At 43.6% G+C, this 18593-nt stretch overlaps 1 protein-coding gene across 4 annotated transcripts; it reads right to left on the reverse strand.

Annotated features, from left to right (window-relative positions):
- Positions 1–81: 81 nt before the first annotated feature.
- Positions 82–18556, reverse strand: ppp4r4 (protein phosphatase 4, regulatory subunit 4). Of its 4 annotated transcripts, none has more exons than XM_078093877.1 (25): positions 17991–18556; positions 13731–13804; positions 11951–12053; positions 11692–11839; positions 10140–10213; positions 9879–9985; positions 9658–9765; positions 9457–9578; positions 9225–9347; positions 8793–8932; positions 8540–8659; positions 7493–7570; positions 7201–7284; positions 7010–7051; positions 6685–6790; positions 6344–6491; positions 6119–6263; positions 5917–5955; positions 5740–5811; positions 5598–5655; positions 5306–5383; positions 4017–4107; positions 1414–1475; positions 904–1285; positions 82–328 (listed from the first exon to the last, which is right to left on the reverse strand). In XM_078093877.1, the coding sequence occupies exons 1-25, from the start codon at positions 18099–18101 to the stop codon at positions 289–291; spliced, it is 2655 nt and encodes an 884-aa protein (XP_077950003.1). In that variant the 5' UTR covers positions 18102–18556; the 3' UTR covers positions 82–288. The 4 variants fall into 4 exon arrangements, with proteins under 4 accessions (XP_077950003.1, XP_040025602.2, XP_040025599.2 ...); XM_040169668.2 differs by having other exon boundaries at positions 5598–5661; XM_040169665.2 differs by having other exon boundaries at positions 6878–7051.
- Between the last annotated feature and the right edge of the window lie 37 nt (positions 18557–18593).

The raw sequence follows: 18593 nt of genomic DNA on the forward strand, positions 1-18593 counted from the left end.
AATAAATGTCAGAGAGGGAGAAAAATCATCCAAACAAACACACAATCACGTGTGTAGCACCAACCAATAAGAAATCACCAGCAGGTTGTATGTGTATTTACTGGACCAATCGGGAGACAGGATGAGATCGTTAGAATACACAGTGCTCAGAACATTTAAGTCAGACTCTACTGTCTCTGTTTGCAAGGCAGGATGTCCTGTTGTATTCTAGGTAAGCCCGTCTTTAGACTTGAACCCTCACTGTTGATTGGCTCATGATCTGGCGGAAGAACAATGACACCATGGTCTTCAGTCTCTTCCCGACTGGACACTGTTTGACTTCCTGTTCCTGTAGAATAAAAGAAAAAGGCTCATAAACGATTTCAATCCAAAACTTTTGATTGAATTAAGCAATAGCAACGCTAAAGTTTGATTATCCAGACCTTAACTAAGATCTATGAATAAATTAGTGTTCATATAGAGACGATTGGACGACACCTGCGGACCTGGTGGTTGGGTACCACAAGAACAAGTCATTGCATGTTCTGACGTAGAACTGCATTCATTTATAATCTGACTGTGGAACCACATCATGTTATGCTCTTACTGCAGGACCAAATTAATCTATGTCTTTATTGTAGAACCACATTGATCGATGTTCTTACTGTGGAACCACAAAGGACAAAGACACCAAAACATGTCTTAAACCTCTAAAATGAGTCCAAAGGTTCTCTTGACTCCTCCTTTAATTACTGTGCTGGAGGGCTGTTTTCACAGCAGATCCACACGAACGCTGTGATTGGTTCAATAAGCTTGAATGAGTCGTTGTTCTGGTCTGACGGACTTTGGGTTACAAACTGGGATAAACTCGTCTGATCATAAACTTGTGAGATTTCCCCCCCAGAACATTTAGTAAGAACTCACATCAACAGCTTTCTGGACTGCGTGTCCTTTATTGCACACCCCCGTTCCAATGTTTTACTGTGCTGGTCCAGGGTACTGGTTCTGTGGTCTCTCTGGTCCAGGGTGCTGGTCCTCTGGTCTCTCTTATCAATGGTAGCAGTTCTAAGGTCTCTCTGGTCCATTGTACCTGTTATCTGCTCCATCATATTGTTCCTGTGTTCCATTTTACAGATTCTGTGGTCCAGTGTACTGGCTCTGTGATCTCTCTGATCCAGGCTGCTGGCCCTATGATCCAGTATACTGGTCCTCTCCAGGAGGCTGGTGGTGTTGCTGTGGATCAGGACTGGCATGGAGGAGGTGGACTGGGTCGTGGTAGAGAAATGTGCAGTCCTCAAGGGTTCGTCTATAAAACAAATAATTTGTAAATTAAAACCATCACATGGCCTTCTCCACTGTGATGGTTCTGGAGTCCTGAAGTTAGATTAGTTAGAGTCTGTGTTAAGGATGCAGGCTTATGTAAGGAGGCAGTACCTTTGCTCAGTGACATGGAGGACCTCCCGGGTCCAGACATGCTGCTAAAATCTTTCACTTTCCTAAAAGAACATAAAAAAAACAAAACATCAAGTACACTTGAAACTTGCTCTGAGGATCCAGAAAACTGTGTCTCAGATCGGAGCCTGACATTGTGGACCATGATATTCCAGGTCTGGGCCCTGTTCCTCGTACGTGGCTAACTGAGTTGGCTGGATAATTTACAGGATAAGATGGCATGGATCAGACTAAATTTGACAAAATCACCACAGCAACACATCCAAAAATTTGAACCTGTTCCAGCGCAAGCTCATTTGAGCTGCTGGATTAGTTCGCCTCACACACTCTCTCTTACACTGTCCCGCAGACGGTTTGCACACTGTCCCGCAGACTGTTTCACACACTGTCTCTCATACTGTCTCACATACTGTCCCGCAGACTGTCTCACATGCTGTTTCACACACTCTCTCTTACACTGTCCCGCAGACGGTTTGCACACTGTCACGCAGACGGTTTTACACACTGTCTCTCATACTGTCTCACATACTGTCCCGCAGACTGTCTCACATGCTGTTTCACACACTCTCTCTTACACTGTCACGCAGACGGTTTTACACACTGTCTCTCATACTGTCTCACACACTGTCCTGCAGACTGTCTCTCATAGTGTCTCACACACTCTCTCCCACTGTCTCACACACTGGCTCTCATGCTGTCCATGTTTGCACAGTGTTGCGATGCAGAGAACATCTGGAACGCCGCTGCATGTCGTGCTCCTAGTAAAGTTTTGTTGGTTTATTTATCGCTTAATAAACTTCTGAATGTTCCATGTTTTACTACTTCAGTTGCTCAAATTTCTGATTATGAGTAGTACAAACATACACCCATACACATATTCACACACACATAAAACTCCTAGATCTATATGGTCATCTACGCATACATATAGACACATACATATGATACATAAGCATATACAGTACATATATCCTCATAACTATTCATTTGTATCAATTATACTCATTGGGCTTGTTTTGATCTACTTATTCTGAGTTGGGATCATTATTTTCACCAGCAAAATCTCATTGTATTTTGACACATTCCATGAGCCTATACATTTTCCCAGCACTTGCGCATTCAACTTGCCTGCAATACTTTGTCGGGCTTGTAGCCCTCACAGGGGGGTGGTGTCCGTTTTTGCCATCATTATTTGATTCAATTAATTTTATTTTCTATAGCACAAAATCGCAAATTTTCCTCAGAGGGCTTTACAGTCTGTACACATGCGACATCCTCCGTCATGAAACACATGAAACAATGGCACAGGAAAAACTCCCCGAACAATGAAAAACCCTTCGATGGGGAGAATAAAGGGAAGAAACCTTCAGAGAGACAGAGGAGGAACCCTCCCCTGGGATGGACAGACTGCGATGGATGTACAGAATGAACCACGTAAAATATGTACAATACGTTCAATTCATACATCAGAAATGATTCAAATGCACATAGCATTGCATTGTATGCGTTCATGATCATCTCCTGCTCGTCAGCAGAGAAAAAAAGACCCTCTTCCTTTAAGTCCAGTTGCCGTTGTACCTTTTTATAAATTTCTGGTGTTTCGGTGATCGACTCTAATGTAGGACGCGCAATTATCCTGATGACATCTGGCTCAAACTAACGAGACGGTTTGAGCGCGGATCAGCCTTTGAGGAACCAAGATAGCCTGATATCAATCATCTCGTTAATTTGAGCTGGATAATGGGACAATTGATCAACTCAGTTGAACCACGTACGAGGAATAGTTGAAGTTGATGGTTCTGCATTGAACTGGTTTGCTTCCTACCTCACAAATAAGAGCCTCTACATCAAGATGGGTATGATGTTCTCCCCCTAAGCTCAGATATAATAATGCATATCAAGAAACTTTGGACCTGGAGCAGAATTTCCCTTCACACTATGATTAAATAACTATGACTAGTAATACTCGTTAGCCAAAAATATACACAAGCGCTTCTCAACAAATATTCCAACAAACACAGATACTCCAGATTGAAAATATAATAGCAGGCAATGGTCTTTACATCATCTTATAATAATAATGCATATCAAGAAACTTTGGACCTGGAGCAGAATTTCCCTTCCAAAGTAAAACGAGTAAGAAGTGTCATGGAGATTTCACCATGACAAAAACTGGGAGTAAGATTTGATGGGTATATTATCACATTTTGTATGTTGGCATCACATTACTACACTAAAACACATGTGGTTGACAAACACGGCCTGCAAGCAAGTACTGAACCGGACGCTTAGCTGCTGAACTAGACCCTGAGCTGCTGAACCGCACCCTGTGGCGCTGAACCGGACCCGAGCTGCTGGACCTGACCAAAGGTACTGAACCAGACCCTAGGGCTGCTAACCCTGACCCACTGAACCCTGAGGTGCTCAGCCTGATCTTGAGGTACTGAACCGGGCCCTGAGCTGATGAACTGCACCCATAGCATCTTAACGGGACTTTGAGGCTCTGAACCGAATCCTGAGCTGCTGAACCGGACCCTGAGGTACTGAAGCCTGAAGCTGGTGTTGAGGTGAAGAGCAGTTCTTACACAGGTCTGTCTGAGTTGGTAGGCTTGGATTTTGTCGGCTGACTGCTGAGGGATCGACTCCTGGAGAGTTTAGCCTTCCTCATCTCTTTCCCTGTAAGCAGAAGAACCATCACCATCACCTTCACGTTTTCTGTTCTTCCTTTGATGTTCTGAGATGATCTACTACGTCATACTCGTGACTATCAGGTATCCAACATGTGAATACTACGATAATGTGACTGCACCACACTTACAGATGCTCCATGAATATGGTTTCAACTTGTGTCACCTGTCAGATGTGATACTGTGAACTTCTACATTATTTGAACGGATGTGTCAACTTGTTTTCAACAGAAATAGGAGGCGAACACATCCTTAACAGATTGTTGAATTTGAGTTTATATGTTGTAGAATTTAAAATAAAAAAATGAATGTTGGTCATCCAATGAGGACTCCTGGGAGTTTTAGTGTTTGTGTCAACCGATAAATGAGTACAATAGTGTCTCTTTTAGCTCTGCTTTGTCTACATCAAAGCATGAGGTCATGTCTCTTAAGCTGCTAAACGCTCTGCTATGTCCAAGGTCCCTTGCAGAGTCTGCTGTTTGCTGCTGAGCAGCAATTCATGTTAATTAATTAATTACACCAGGACCGCAGAGAGCCTTCACATCTTCCACCGCAAACTAAAGATACACCTCTTCAGACTCTACGTCGACTAAAGACTAACAAATTGTAGCACTTAAATTATACTTGTAACGTCACTCATCTATAGCAAATTGTAAATGGGCTTATTTGAGGAAATTGCACTTTCTTGTTTCTTGTTCTCCTGAGTTTGTACCCTATGGTTGAATGCACTTATTGTACGTCGCTTTGGATAAAAGCGTCCGCTAAATGACATGTAATGTAATGTAATTAGAAGAGGGTATGCTCTATTAATCACCGTGGGGAAATGATTGTCTTTAACCCATCCAGCATTGTGCTGCCATAGAGGCGCCCGGGGAGCAGGTTAGGTGTCTTGCTCAGGGACACTTCAAAATGTTACATGTAGCCACCAAGATTTGAACCGCCAACCATACGACCACGGCGAACACTCTCTACTTCATGGGCCAGGGTCACCCATAAATTAAAGTGTGAAGTTACTTCAATAAGTGAATGCACTTGTTGTAGATATTGAGGGGAAAATGCCTGGTCGTTCCTGTTCGGATCAGCTAAAGAATGAGCTGAAGCTCATTGTAAAGCTTGTTAAGGATCAGAATAACTACTAATTTATAGTGACTATATCCTTTAATAAAAGTAGTAAAAATGTCTTTTACCAGAGGAGGACAAAGTGGCTCCAGACGAAGACACAGATATGGATTTGATTGTCGATAGACTGGTCTTACTGTCTCTTCCTGTCAAAGAAACAATGTTTACACACTGAGCTCCAAAGAAGAAACACACTATGATTAAATAACTATGACTAGTAATACTCGTTAGCCAAAAATATACACAAGCGCTTCTCAACAAATATTCCAACAAACACAGATACTCCAGATTGAAAATATAATAGCAGGCAATCGTCTTTAAATCATCTTGAACAAAACAAAAACAAGTGAGGTTGCTCACGTTTTCTCTCCATGTGTTTTTCAGAGTTCAGTTTCCCTTCAGTCTGCTGGCACTCCAGCTGCTCCTAACCACGAAGGAGATATCATTAAAACAAAACAGGAGGGGATTCACAGTTACGGAGATCTATCAGCTTCATACTCACCATCTCCAGCAGCAGATTCTCCTCCTTTTCCTTCTTCTGGTCCAGTAGATCCCTCTCCTGCCTCTTGTGAAACTGCAGAGAGAAATCATACTAGATGAAGACACATAGAGTTTAAAATTACATCTGATATCTTGCTGTGATGTACAGATCAGCTATTTATGAAAACTAGGTGCATACAGGTTCTGCAAGGTCCAGTTTGTCCAGTTCCAGGACTGTCTGAAAAACAATATGATAACCACATTATTCTCGTCCTGAGTCTTGAGACAGTGGGTTGCACTGGTTTCTGTGGGTCTCGATTGGAACGCCGTGAGTCTCCAGCGGTCTCTGATAGTCTGGACTGGTCTCTAAGGGTCTGAACTCATCTCACTGAAGATTTTACCTTGCGGATGGTGGCCACCACGTCTTTGTCTTTTTCTCTGCTAAGAATCTTTTGGACACAGAAGTTGAGCTGCTGCAGAAGCTGTTTGTCTGCCGGCAGGCGTAGTGATGAACGGAACCTCGGCAACAGCTGGCACAGCTTGTACCTGACAGACAGATAAGTCACACTTGGTTTAACACACACATACTCTACCTGACAAACAAGTGAACAGCAGGACAAGTGTACCTGACATTGACCACGGGGTCCTGGACCAGCTCCAGTGCAGCGATCAGGAAGTATTTGTTGAAGTATTTTCTGGAGAAGATCTCAGAGGCTGTTTCGCAAACATCGAGGAACCTCAGGCGGTTCCAGTAGCTCCGCCCCTGAGCCAGTTCTGGAATGCGAGACCACACATCAACGTTTAGTTTGACTTCAAAAGGTTCTGCTGTGATCACCCGTTTTCATCCTCTTTAGAACAGCAGGTTCGTAGGTCTTCTGACTCGCTCAGACAGGTCCAGGTGCTTTAGACAGAGTCAACGAGGTCATCATTCATGACATCACACCCAGATGGAGCACAGCATGCTGACCTTGGATCAGTCGTTCCATCATCTCCTGACGCCGCTCATGTTTGCGGTTGTAACGTAGGAAGGTGCAGAAGGTCCGAGCCGCCTCTTTTTGAACGGGCAACACCTTCTGCAAAAGCAACAAGTGTAGAAGGAGTTACTGGTTTGTTTACCTTCTTTACCTGTTGTATGGAGTTGTGTGTTGTGTGGTGCTGACGTTAGTGGTGAGTATGGTGAAGATGCGAGGGGAGAAGTGCTGGTGCAGCACTTCTCCAGGCAGGAGTCTGGCCAGGCAACTGTAATGTTGCAGCAGCTTCTCATGCAGCCGCCACCGCAGTGAGCCTCCCACCTTCTGCTCCACCTGCAGCAGAGCCGACAGCACCTCCGGGAACTGATGAGCAGACCCAAACCGCAGGAGCACGGCGGAGAACCATCAGACATAAGAGGACCATGATTAGGACAAACAAGAGACTTTATGGAGCCATATCAGGCCATTTTAAATCCTGCATTCATTTAGGTGATGGTGGTTAATTTCCCCACCTTGTTGTCCAGCACCAGGTTCTCTCCTCTGGAAAGAACGGCCTCCAGAGTTTCCTCCAGGTGATTCATCAGAGCATCCAACACCTGAAGGATAACCAAAGCTCTTGTGTGTGAAACAACATCTGAATAAAACCCATGTGTGCTTGTCTGTGAAGGTGTGGGGTTTGTTTAAAAATGGTCGGCAGAGCAATAAAACATGACTAAACAACAAATAAGGCAGGTAGAGAGAAAATCTTTCTATGAAACCTTTTTAAACTAGATGCAGAAAAGTAGAAAAGTTAGATGGACTCACCTCCAGAGCTTCGTCCTGCAGCAAAGCCAAAAGCTCCTTGTGGACCAGATGGGCGTTTATACCGAGAAGCTTCACCACCTGACAGGAAGGGATGGAGCCAATGATGTGACATCAGAGAACACAGCTTCCGTAGCTTCTTCAAACCAACTTTTCCAAATTGACTGGCGTCGACGATAGGATTAAGAATTCAGGCACTCAAGCTTTCAGCGCTTGGGCCTCTGCAATCAAATGCTTCCCGGAATAACTTCATCGGTGAGACCCACATTCTAGCTTCCCCTACGACATTGAATCCAGCTTGCGCATTAGAGAGAACAAACAACTGTTTCGTCAACAGACCTCATGATCCTCGATCAATCCCTGCAACCAAGGGCCGAGTGGATACCGAGTTAAACAAGACTTGAGGAAACACAGCAAACACTATCAACGCGCAGTAAGGCTATGTCTGAGAAGAACCTAGATTAGCATGTGTCTTTATTTTTGTTTTGACGTTTACTGCATTGTCTAACGAGCGCTTGTTTATGACCTGTGTGACTGTGTGACGAAGTTAACCACTATCTTGTCTCTGTCACAGTTTGGCTTTGTTTTGTAGTTTCCTGCCTATCATGTCCCTGGCTTAACTTCACTTCATGCCCTATGTGTTTTCTCCTGATTGTGATTGTCTGCCGTATCCCTCATTGTTTCCTCCTGTGTCCAATCACTTGCACCTCCCCAGCGTATTTAAACCATGTGTGTCCTTTGTTGGTTCATTGAATGAGTTTCCTGGTTTGCCCCTAAGCATTTCTGATTATTTTAATAAAATCTTGCATTTGAGTCCTTCTGTCTCTGGTCCTGGAATTTCCCTGTGACAGTCTCACAGCTGGAGCTCTGTTGAATTAGGTCAGTCACTTTATAGGGGGTCATTAAGTATGCAAATAAAATAATTAATGAATTAATTTAATAATGGTTGTTATTATTTGTTTTCATTTTGCCATGAAATAGCTTTTTTCAAATTCTTGTCAAAAAAGACAAGTTATAATGACCATGATTCCATGATCAATCTAATTTGACCTGGTGGAAACTGGCTGCAGCACTTCGTCGGACGCGGACTTGTGGGTCACAGCAGAGACTGGAGAAGGACGGGTAGAGCTCTGACAAGAAGTGAGCCGGGTCAGCAAACACTATCATGGCCTGGAGAGAGAGAGAGAGAGAGAGAGAGAGAGAGAGAGAGAGAGAGAGAGAGAGCAAACAGTGAGTGACATCAGCCGTCTGGAGGGTTGAACTATGATCTGAAGCTCTCCTGAGTCTGTGTTCCGGATTTTACCGGCAGGTTGTAGCAGCAGTTGCAGCGGATCAGCATCGCCTCGTTCAAGTCGGTCTGGTTCCCTTCAATCTGCAATCCAGCTATACAGAGCACCTTAAACCTCTGCAGCAACCGGCCCTTTTCCTCATCCAACAGAGAGCCTGCAACAACCCCAATCCCCACGCATATGAGAGAGGGTAACTCATAACTATGCCCTCCAGGAGCTCCACTGCTCCTTAACATCCTGTTCATGGCAACGTTTCATTGCACGGCTCATAGTCAAAGCCCTTGTTCCCCCTCCAGGAGCTTTGGGGAGAACACGCAAACTCCACACAGGAGATCCCAGAAATCTGGCGCTTCAGACCCAGATGCCTCTTGGGGCGAGGTGAAATGCAAACTTAATGAGCCTGCATTCTGGTTTCGTTTCAGTAGAACATTGGTGCAGAGTCTCACCTGCCAGCCCACTGCAGACCTTCCCAAACTGGAATGACAAAGAGGCAACAACGGCTTCGTCCGCCTGCGATGACACCTCACACGCTGACATCACCATGGGGACCACAACATGCAGCCTGTCATCTAAGAACAGAAAAAGGGCTTTAAAGCAGTGTTAAGAGAAGAGTGACTTTAACAATGAAGCATTTCATGGGTACATGTAAATGTTCGACTTTACAGCCTGGTGCCTCACCAGCATTGATCATTTCCATCAAGTTGATGATGGTATCGAAGGCGGCGAGGCGGACAGAGCTCTCCTCATCTCTGGCGAGTTCCACCAGTTCAGGAAGTAGCTCGATCCTGGTGTGGTCCACCCTGAAGGACACAACAAACCGTGTGGTACCACCGCTGGATCGTTCCTCCGTGTTTACACGTTCAGTTTAGTGAAGTTTACCCCGTCGCTCTGGCAAAGCTCTCGAGCTGACGACACATACAGGCTCGAACCTCTAACTCCACATCCTGACATAAAGACCGGGCCAGGGGCAGCAGCTCTTTCTTCACTCTGGTACAGAGAACACACCTGTTAGCATGAGACCAGGTTGGAACATGGGTGTCTACTATGTGTGCAGTACCACTGTTCACAGTGTGTAGTACTACAGTAATACTGCAGCTCACAGATGAGTGTCGAACTTGCAGGCGACTTTCCCTAAAATGCGACAGCTTGCCAGACGAGCCGGAAGAGAGTGAGACAGCTGAGACTGGTAAAGGAGAGGGTTCAGTACCTGCAGAGACAGACAGGTAGATAGACAGGTACAGAGAGAGAAAGGTAGAGAGGTAAGCAGGACATGTCATGTTCCAGATCTAGTTTTCTGCCCTGAGTGATGCAGTGTAACTATTCTAGTAATAATCAATAACCAAAAGCATTGATTACTCTACCTCCTGTTTGATGGTCTCTTTAGGTAAAGCGTTGATGGCTGACAGCAGCGTCTCCAACCAGGCATTGCTCACCACTGTAATAAACAATGTCAACAATTAAATATTATCCTTATATTAATGTCAACAACAACAAAATCAATTTCACGTGAGGTTTTAATATTAGCCTCATATTAATGTCTACAACTCAGTAAACATCAATATTGTCAGCATGTATTAGAAAGTATTAGCATGTCAGTCAGCCGCTAATCCTTCATGCAGGATCGCATTGGACCTGGAGTCAATCACTGCTCACATTGATGAGAGACGGGTGACACCCTGGACGGGTCGCCAGTCAATCACATGGCCGACCTAAAGGCACACAACCTTTCACTCACCTATGGGAAATTTAGAATCATCAATTAACCTAACCCCTTGAGCATCTGTTTGGACTGTGGGAGGAAGCGAAAGAACCCTGAGAGAACCCACGTAGACACAGGAAGAACATGCAGACACAGGAAGAACATGCAGACTCCACTGGGAGGAGTCGAAGCCGGTGGCTTCCGTGGTGTGGTGCCTCTTTTTAAAAATCTATCTTATTCAATATAAATGTATGCAATTTCATTCTAATTCGATCTAATCTACACTGGTGTCATGTGTATTTTTACAATAGTTTTTAAACTTGTACAATGTAGTTTACCGACTTTGCTTGTATCCTGCTTCTAAGTCTTGTGCTTTCCCTCCCAACAGGTTTCTGTGGATGGTGGTGTCTGACAGTGGTTCTATCTGATGGGATTTACATCTTATGGTGGTTGTATCTGTTGGTGGTTGTCCCTCCAGTGGTCCTGCCGTACACCTGGCTCACTACTCATAATATTTGAATCATTTAGGTCGTATGAATTGAACATATTGTACATCTTTTATGCTGTTCATTCTGTACACATGACATCCATTGTAGGTTGTTCATCCCGGTAGAGGCATCCTCCTCTGCCGTTGTCCCTAAGGATCCTTCCTTTTTTCTCTCTGTCATTTTTTGGGTTGAGTTTTTCCTGTGCCTATGTGAGGGTCAAAGGTCAGATGATGTTGCATGTGTACAGATTGTAAAGCTCTCTGAGGCTAATTTCTTATTTTGGGCTATACAAAATAAAATGAAATGAATGCCATGTGTACAGAACGAACAACATTAAAGATTTACAATAAGTTCAATTCGATAATCCTAACCAATTACATTACAAACACAGTGACATGGGTCGAAGTTCATTGTCAAACATAAATATTTAAACATTAAAAAAGAAAGATGAACATTAGCTGTTGGGACAGTATTTTATTATAATGTTCATCTAGTATCGAATCGGAATGGCCAGTGAAGTGACCATAGCACGCGCAAAGCATTAACAATGTGTAACTTATTTAAATTTAGGAGTAATTTTATATTTAACAGGTGACTTTTGCATGTGTAATGAACAAAGCTAAACAACAAGTTCACACTGCTGTCATTTTTTGTGACTTCTGACTAATGAGTGTCTCTGAAGTTCAGGTGATGTGACCTGTGTCTCTGTGGTTCATGTGATGTCACCTGAGTCTCTGTGGTTCAGGTGCAGCAGGACAGTCTTCAAGATGGAGAAAGTGTGAGTGTGGATTAGGATGATGTCATCCTGCAGGATGGTTAAGAAAGAAGCTGCTGCTGCCAGCTGGATCTCCGCTCCGGCTACGTTCAAGACCTCCTGAGTCAGACAGACAGGACATGTTACCTGTAGAACACACCTGTTATTGACTGTCCACTTACTGCCCACCTGGGTTAGTGGCAGCACTGACTGACGTTACCATATACGTACCCGGACCTTTGGTACGACCCGACGAAATGTCTCAGCTGGGTTCTGACGCACAAGGCTCGGTAGGTTGCTGATGACACTCACTCTCTGCACCTCCTGACCCACACTAAGGGTTAGAGTAAAGTAATTGTAAATTACAATAATAACCATAACCAAACCTTGTACCTTCTCACAATCACTCCTCTGGACCTTAACCATCAATGACACCGCTACTCAAACCATCAACAACCCAGCTAATCAAACCATTGACACAGATACTCAAACTCAAAGACAGGTGTGTCCAAACCTTTGTTCCCGAGGGCCACATACAGAAAAATATATGAAGGACTGGGCCTTCTTCTACTGCACTAATATTGGCAAAATCAATCAAATGCAGGTCAATTACGTTTGATAATTGAAGATGTTTGAAGAAAAAAAGCCTTCATCATAGCTCTGCATTAGTAGATTTTCAGTTTATTTTTTACAAAAAGGTTGGCAGGTCATTCTCTAGGTGACAGCCTCAAATTAGTTTTTAGGGTGCTGATTCCCTTTCATTGTCCTGTATGAAGGGAGAGACAAGAAGAGAAATAGGGCATGTGGATATTTCAAGCTTATTACTACACAAATAAATTATTGGGATCAAATAACGTTTGTTAAAAAATTGTCATCAACTTTAATTAACTGAATTTATTAAGTAATTGGGCTTATTGACAAATTAAAACTTTGTGTACATTTTTAACTCCCCTGCAATGGGAAGCATGTTGCACTCACTAGCTGGCAGATCAGGAATAAGTTTGGTGGTTGAGATGCTGTCGGTCATTCTGGTTCTCAGTCTGCTTTTGTTCCACGTTAACAGAGAGAACGTCTGCTCACTGATGTTGAGCCGAACATACTCATCATTTGTTTTGCGTGGCGTCTCATCAGAGGAAACTTGGCCTTTTCTAAGCTCCGGTAGAAGACAGGTACAGAGAGAAGCTGATGCTGATTCTTCAAAGAATAATCACACTGAATTTTGATCAGTGCTAATTGCAGACTCTCCTCCACTTCATCTGCATCCATTGAAGACAGAGTCGCAAACAAAGTGATTTCCTTCTCAATGACAGAAAAATCTTGGAAGCGCTGACTGAATTCTTTCAGGAGAAATGTGATCACAGACACATATTCTCCCATTTTAGCAGAGAACTTGGCATTTGGAAGTGCGCTACAAGTTTTGCAGTTGTGACTCGAGGAGACGGAGCTTCGCACGGAATGCTTCATGTGCACATACAGCTGGTACCAGGTTTGCCTTGTAGTCTCGTGTTCAGTGTGTTGAGATGATCAATGACATCAACTAAAAAAGCCAGGTCTTCCAACCATAAAGGGTCAGTGATCTCATGGAGAGATCTACCCTTTTCTTTCAAAAACTTGGTATTTGATCTCAGGGAATAAAACCACTGCAGCACGGAGCCGCGACTGAGCCAGCACACTTCGGAACGGTAAAGCAGGTCCCGTATTCAGCATCAGAGAGGAACGCTTGAAATTCTCTGTGGTTAAAGCCCTTGTGCTCGAATTATGCTTACAGTTTTCACAACCGTGTTCAACTAAGAAGTGCAATACAGTGGGCATAGTCCATTATATTGTTAAATTCGATACGGGCCAATTAAAAGTGGATGGCGGCCCGCAGTTGGAGGAGTAAAAATTCGTGGACATGGTGGAGGGATCACCGTCGCTTCCAGCATCGCGTCTGGTCTCCATTATATGTTGTAAACGGACACCTGTGGGTGTCACATCTCTGATCTTACCTGAACAGGTGTTTGGCTCTTACCTGAGAAGGTAGACTGCTCTCTCAATGTCGTTAAGGTCTTCATCCACAGTCAGCTGATCAATCTCCTCGGCTGTCTGAAACAGACGTCAGATTATAAATATTCATTCGTACATTTTGAAAAATTCACGTGTCACCTGTATATCATCACTACTAAGTTTACAGTTGTGTTTTAATGTGAAGAAATTGTTCTACCTGTGACTATTCTCACTGACTTAATAACAATTAACAACAACACTAATACAATCCTATAATCCACAATGTCTCATATTCTGATCAAATATATTTATTTAAAGTTGAAGAAACAGCAATAACACCTTAAAGATAAACCCCAAAAATATTAATATATCGTATGAAGTAATATGATTTAACAATTAGATGAAATTCATGGATTGCCTACTCAGGGTAGGGAATGTTTCCTTACACCAAGTGAAGGTGTTCAAGTACTTTGGGGTCTTGTTCGGGAGTGAGGGGAAGATGGAGTGTGAGTTTGGTCGGAGAAGTATTGCACTCGCTCTACCTCACACGAAAAGAGAGCGGAGCTGGAAGGCATCTACCGGTCAATCTTTGTTCCTGCCCTCACCCATAGTCATGAAGGATGGGTCATGACCGAAAGAACTAGGTCACGGGTACAAAGGGTCCGAAATGGGTTTCCTCAGGAGAATGGCTGGCGTCTTCCTTAGAGGGCGAGAAGCTCAGCCATCCATGAGGAGCTAGTAGTAGAGCAACTGCTCCTTTGTGTTGAAAGGAGCCAGTCGAGGTGGTTTGGGCATCTGGTAAGGATGCCCTCTGGGCGCCTCGCTGGGGAGGGGAAGAGGCCCCGGGGAAGACCCAGGACAAGGTGGAGAGATTATATCTCTGCACTGGCCTGGGAACGCCTTTGGATCCCCCAGTCAGAGCTGGTAGATGTGGCCCGGGAAAGGCAAGTTTGGGGTCCCCTGCTGGAGCTGTTGACCCCCGAGACCCGACCCCAGATAAGCGGTTGAAGATGGATGGATTGATGGATGGATGGATATGCAAGGTGTAACTCATGAAGTCTTTGTCCGGGAGCAACCAGACCTAAGCAAAGAGGTTGTGCCCAATCCATCGGGCAACGAGGGGGCACCAAGCTGGAGGTTGTGGAGTTTAGCACAGATGCCTGGATCCCCAAACTTGCATGCTAGAGCAACGGAGGGAGCTTGGAGCACAGAGTGAAAATATGACGCTGCCATGTCACCTATGCATTGGAGCCGGTGACACCAACAGACTTAACAAACTTGTTAGGAAGGCCGGCTCCATCATTGGCTGCAAACAGGACAGCTTGGAAAAGGTGTTGGAGGGGAGGTCACTGAAGAAACTGTTATCCATATTGGATAATCCTGACCACCCCCTCCACCGCCTGCTACAGGGACAGCGGAGCACGTCCTCCAACAGACTCCTTCAGCTCCGCTGTCACAAGGACGATACAGGAGATCATTCCTGCCCAGTGCAATAACACTTTACAATAAATCATCCCAGGCTAAATAATGACAATAACAACCCTGTACTGCTGTGATGTTGCTGCTCTTCCTCTTCTCCTTTTACAAATTATTATTATTGTCTCTTTTGGAAGGTTATTCTTTTGTTTCAGTTTTAGTTTATTTAACTTAATTTAATTTAATAATTTAATATTTCTATCTTATTATATTGTATATAATGTGTATCTTTTTATTCTATTTTCCTCCCTGTACATGCTGCTGTGATACCAATATAATATCTTGAGGGATCAATAAAGTATCTATCTATCTATCTATCCATCCATCATCTATCTATGTTGAACCGTGTAGCAAGAAAAGGCCGCCGCCTGAAGTATGCCACTGAAAATGTTAATAAACAGCCTAGAGCCCATTGAGATCCTCCCAGAAAGAAGGCAACTGGTATTGTTGGAACGACTGCAAGTAGATGATGCAAGTAGCCTAGCAGCTACCTACATGCTCCGGGCACTATTAGTCTTTGAGTGGTCCGTTTGCCACTCATCCCCCTTCTGTTTGACACGTGGAGGAATTCCTTTGCTCAGTCCTCTTTGTTTTACTGCCAATGCAAAAAGCTCTCTCCATCTTCAACTACCGTCTCGGTCTCTCCAATGTAACTGACTGCAGCCTGCGGCGGTTTCAAGGGTCGGGGGTCAACGCACACCAGAAGTAAACAAAGTTGCATTAAAATATTGTATCGCATTAATCTCGGCCACAATAATCTCATAGATTAACGCGTTAACTTTGACAGCCCTATTAAGTATACATGTATATTTGTTGTGGGTGAAATTAATGCTGACAGTTCAGATAATGGGAGTGACTTATTCTGCCAAAAAATGACTAAACAGCATAATCCTAGGCCATGATAGAATGAATATGTGTCCGAATTCCATATCGAGGCAAAAAGCTTTTAAAAACTGGGTTTCATCATGGAAGCAAGGCATGGTCCCGAGTGTGAACAAAAGAAACATGTAAATGCTTAGATTTAGATTTTAAACAAATTCTCCTCGACAGACTTCAAGAATACAGAATGAACATCAACAACACAGAACAGACATATGTATATATGTAGGGAAGAGGTTATAAGTAAACATAGGAAACTCTACACTCTTTATGTGTTTCCTGGATGCATCAAAAACGTTTGACAGAATGAATCTAAATTGTTTGCAAAACTACAATAACGAGGGGTGCCTCCATACTTCATCAGGATTTTTCACTTTTGGTACCCACATCAAACCTTGTGCACTGGATGTGGTAAGTGTGTATCTGCACCCTTCCTAGTGACAAATGGGGTCGGAAAAGGTGGGATAATGTCACCTGTAATCTCTATATGGATGACCTTTCTAATAGGTGTAAAACAGGATGTATGGTGAGAGAAAGTCTTAATTATTCATCTGCTGTACGCTGATTCCATTCCATTACATGTCTTTTGATTTTGTATCCTTATGGTTGAAATGCACTGAAAGTCGCTTTGGATGAAAGCGTCAGCTAAATGACATGTAATGTAATGTAATTATAATCTCTGCGTATTGTGCTGGTTTGCAGTAATTGCCTGGAATCTGCTCGGTATGGTGTGCAGTAGGACATTCAATTCAACTCTAAAAAGAGAGTTGTCATGATTGCTGTAACCATAGAGGATCAACAGCAAAATTTCCCTTCATTCCCCAAAGAGAAGAATGTGATTTATATGATCTCCTGAGTCTGGAAATAAATAAAATATTTAAGTCTTAAGTCATCAAAAACACCTTAAACACAAAGCGAGTGAAGTTAACTCTTAACGAGGATCGTCAGTTACACATTAAACTGTGTGTGTGCGTTTGTGTGTACATGTATAGGAGAAAATGGGGGTGTGTGACTTCGTCATGACTCGGGGTTTCTCCCATAAGACTCAAATGTTACGCCCCCTTACGTCATTATCAACACGAAGCCCCGCCCTTCCTCCCACACAGTTTTAGCTGACGGGAGCTGGTCACATCTTGGCCCCGCCCACTTCAACCTGAGTTATTAAAGTATTTTGTCATGATTCTGCCTAATAATAATTCTAATTATTAAGTTGAATAACATACATACACTTGCAAAAGAAGCGAAGGTTTTTTTATTTTATTCGCTGATATAAAAAAAGAGTGATTCACCTTTCATTATTAATTCATAAAAGGTTTCTAAATCAGTTATAAACATAAAATAAGTTTTATCAGGCATAATGTAAAATATGGAATAACTGGTTAATAATATTATCATCTATAGCCCCCCATCAGCTGTTTATTCTTATATTAGACGGTAAAAGTAAAACACATTCATCCTTATAATAATAATATATAAGGTATACTATATGATAATCTGATCATAGATTATTAATGCTTCTGATATGTGAAGGAGGTTTTCCGTCCTTTATAATAACGTTAAATGATTGATTATCAACATTGTTTCCGGTAGATTTTGTATGATCAACTGAACTATGAATGAAGTCATTATTTGGTTATTGCTATTGATGAATTTGTCAGATAAGAACCGGAGATCCAAGCTGTCTGTCAGACTGTCTGCAGTGAGACAGTCTGACAGACAGACAGAAACTGCGTCATGCTGCGCAGATAGCGGGTCTCCCCTGCGCTTCCTGCTCATCTTCCTCCCACTGACTCAGACAACATGTTGTCACATTCTCACCTTCCTCTTCTTCATTACTACACATGGCACATGTCACATGTCAAGCATCACATGTCCAGCTAATGAAGACGTGAATCTGCGTCACGTTCACGTTCATAAAGAGACGAGATACCTTGAGACTCCTGCGGATGGGCCTCTCGATGAAGGCGAGCTCCTGCAGCTCCTCCAGCGGTCCGTACAGCAGGCTGCACTGGTTCCCAGTCATCCTGGTGCTGGAGAACATCTCTCACTGGAAGGCTCCCAGTGCCACACTGGTGGTGAGTGAGAGAGCAGAACTCATGACGATGACAGGAGGAGAGAGAGGCGGGGCGCTGCGCTCCCACCGACCGTTTCCGAGGAGATCCCCCACTCGCCAGACTCCGTTCAGAATTCCAATAATATAATAAATCTTCGGTCATCTGATGACGTCGCAATGTGTCAAAGGTTCAAAGTGAATCGTTAATGAATCACCAGCGTCCCCTTTTCTATTCGGCGAGCAGAACACATCCAAGCTTGTTTACGTCACACCTCCCTTGTTATCAAGCGCATCTGTTGAATATACTCGCGGGTTTGTTTCAGGAGGACGAGGTCTCTCTCTCTCTCTCTCTCTCTCTCTCTCTCTCTCTCTCGCCGAATGGAAGGGACGCTAGTGATTTATTAAAGATTTACTTTGAAACTCTCACACAATGCGACGTTTCCATGGAAACCGGTTCAGCTGCTGCAGTGCAGCTTTCCC

This window comes from Gasterosteus aculeatus, chromosome 18 (assembly GCF_964276395.1).
Source record: "Gasterosteus aculeatus chromosome 18, fGasAcu3.hap1.1, whole genome shotgun sequence".
Taxonomy (NCBI): domain Eukaryota; kingdom Metazoa; phylum Chordata; class Actinopteri; order Perciformes; family Gasterosteidae; genus Gasterosteus; species Gasterosteus aculeatus.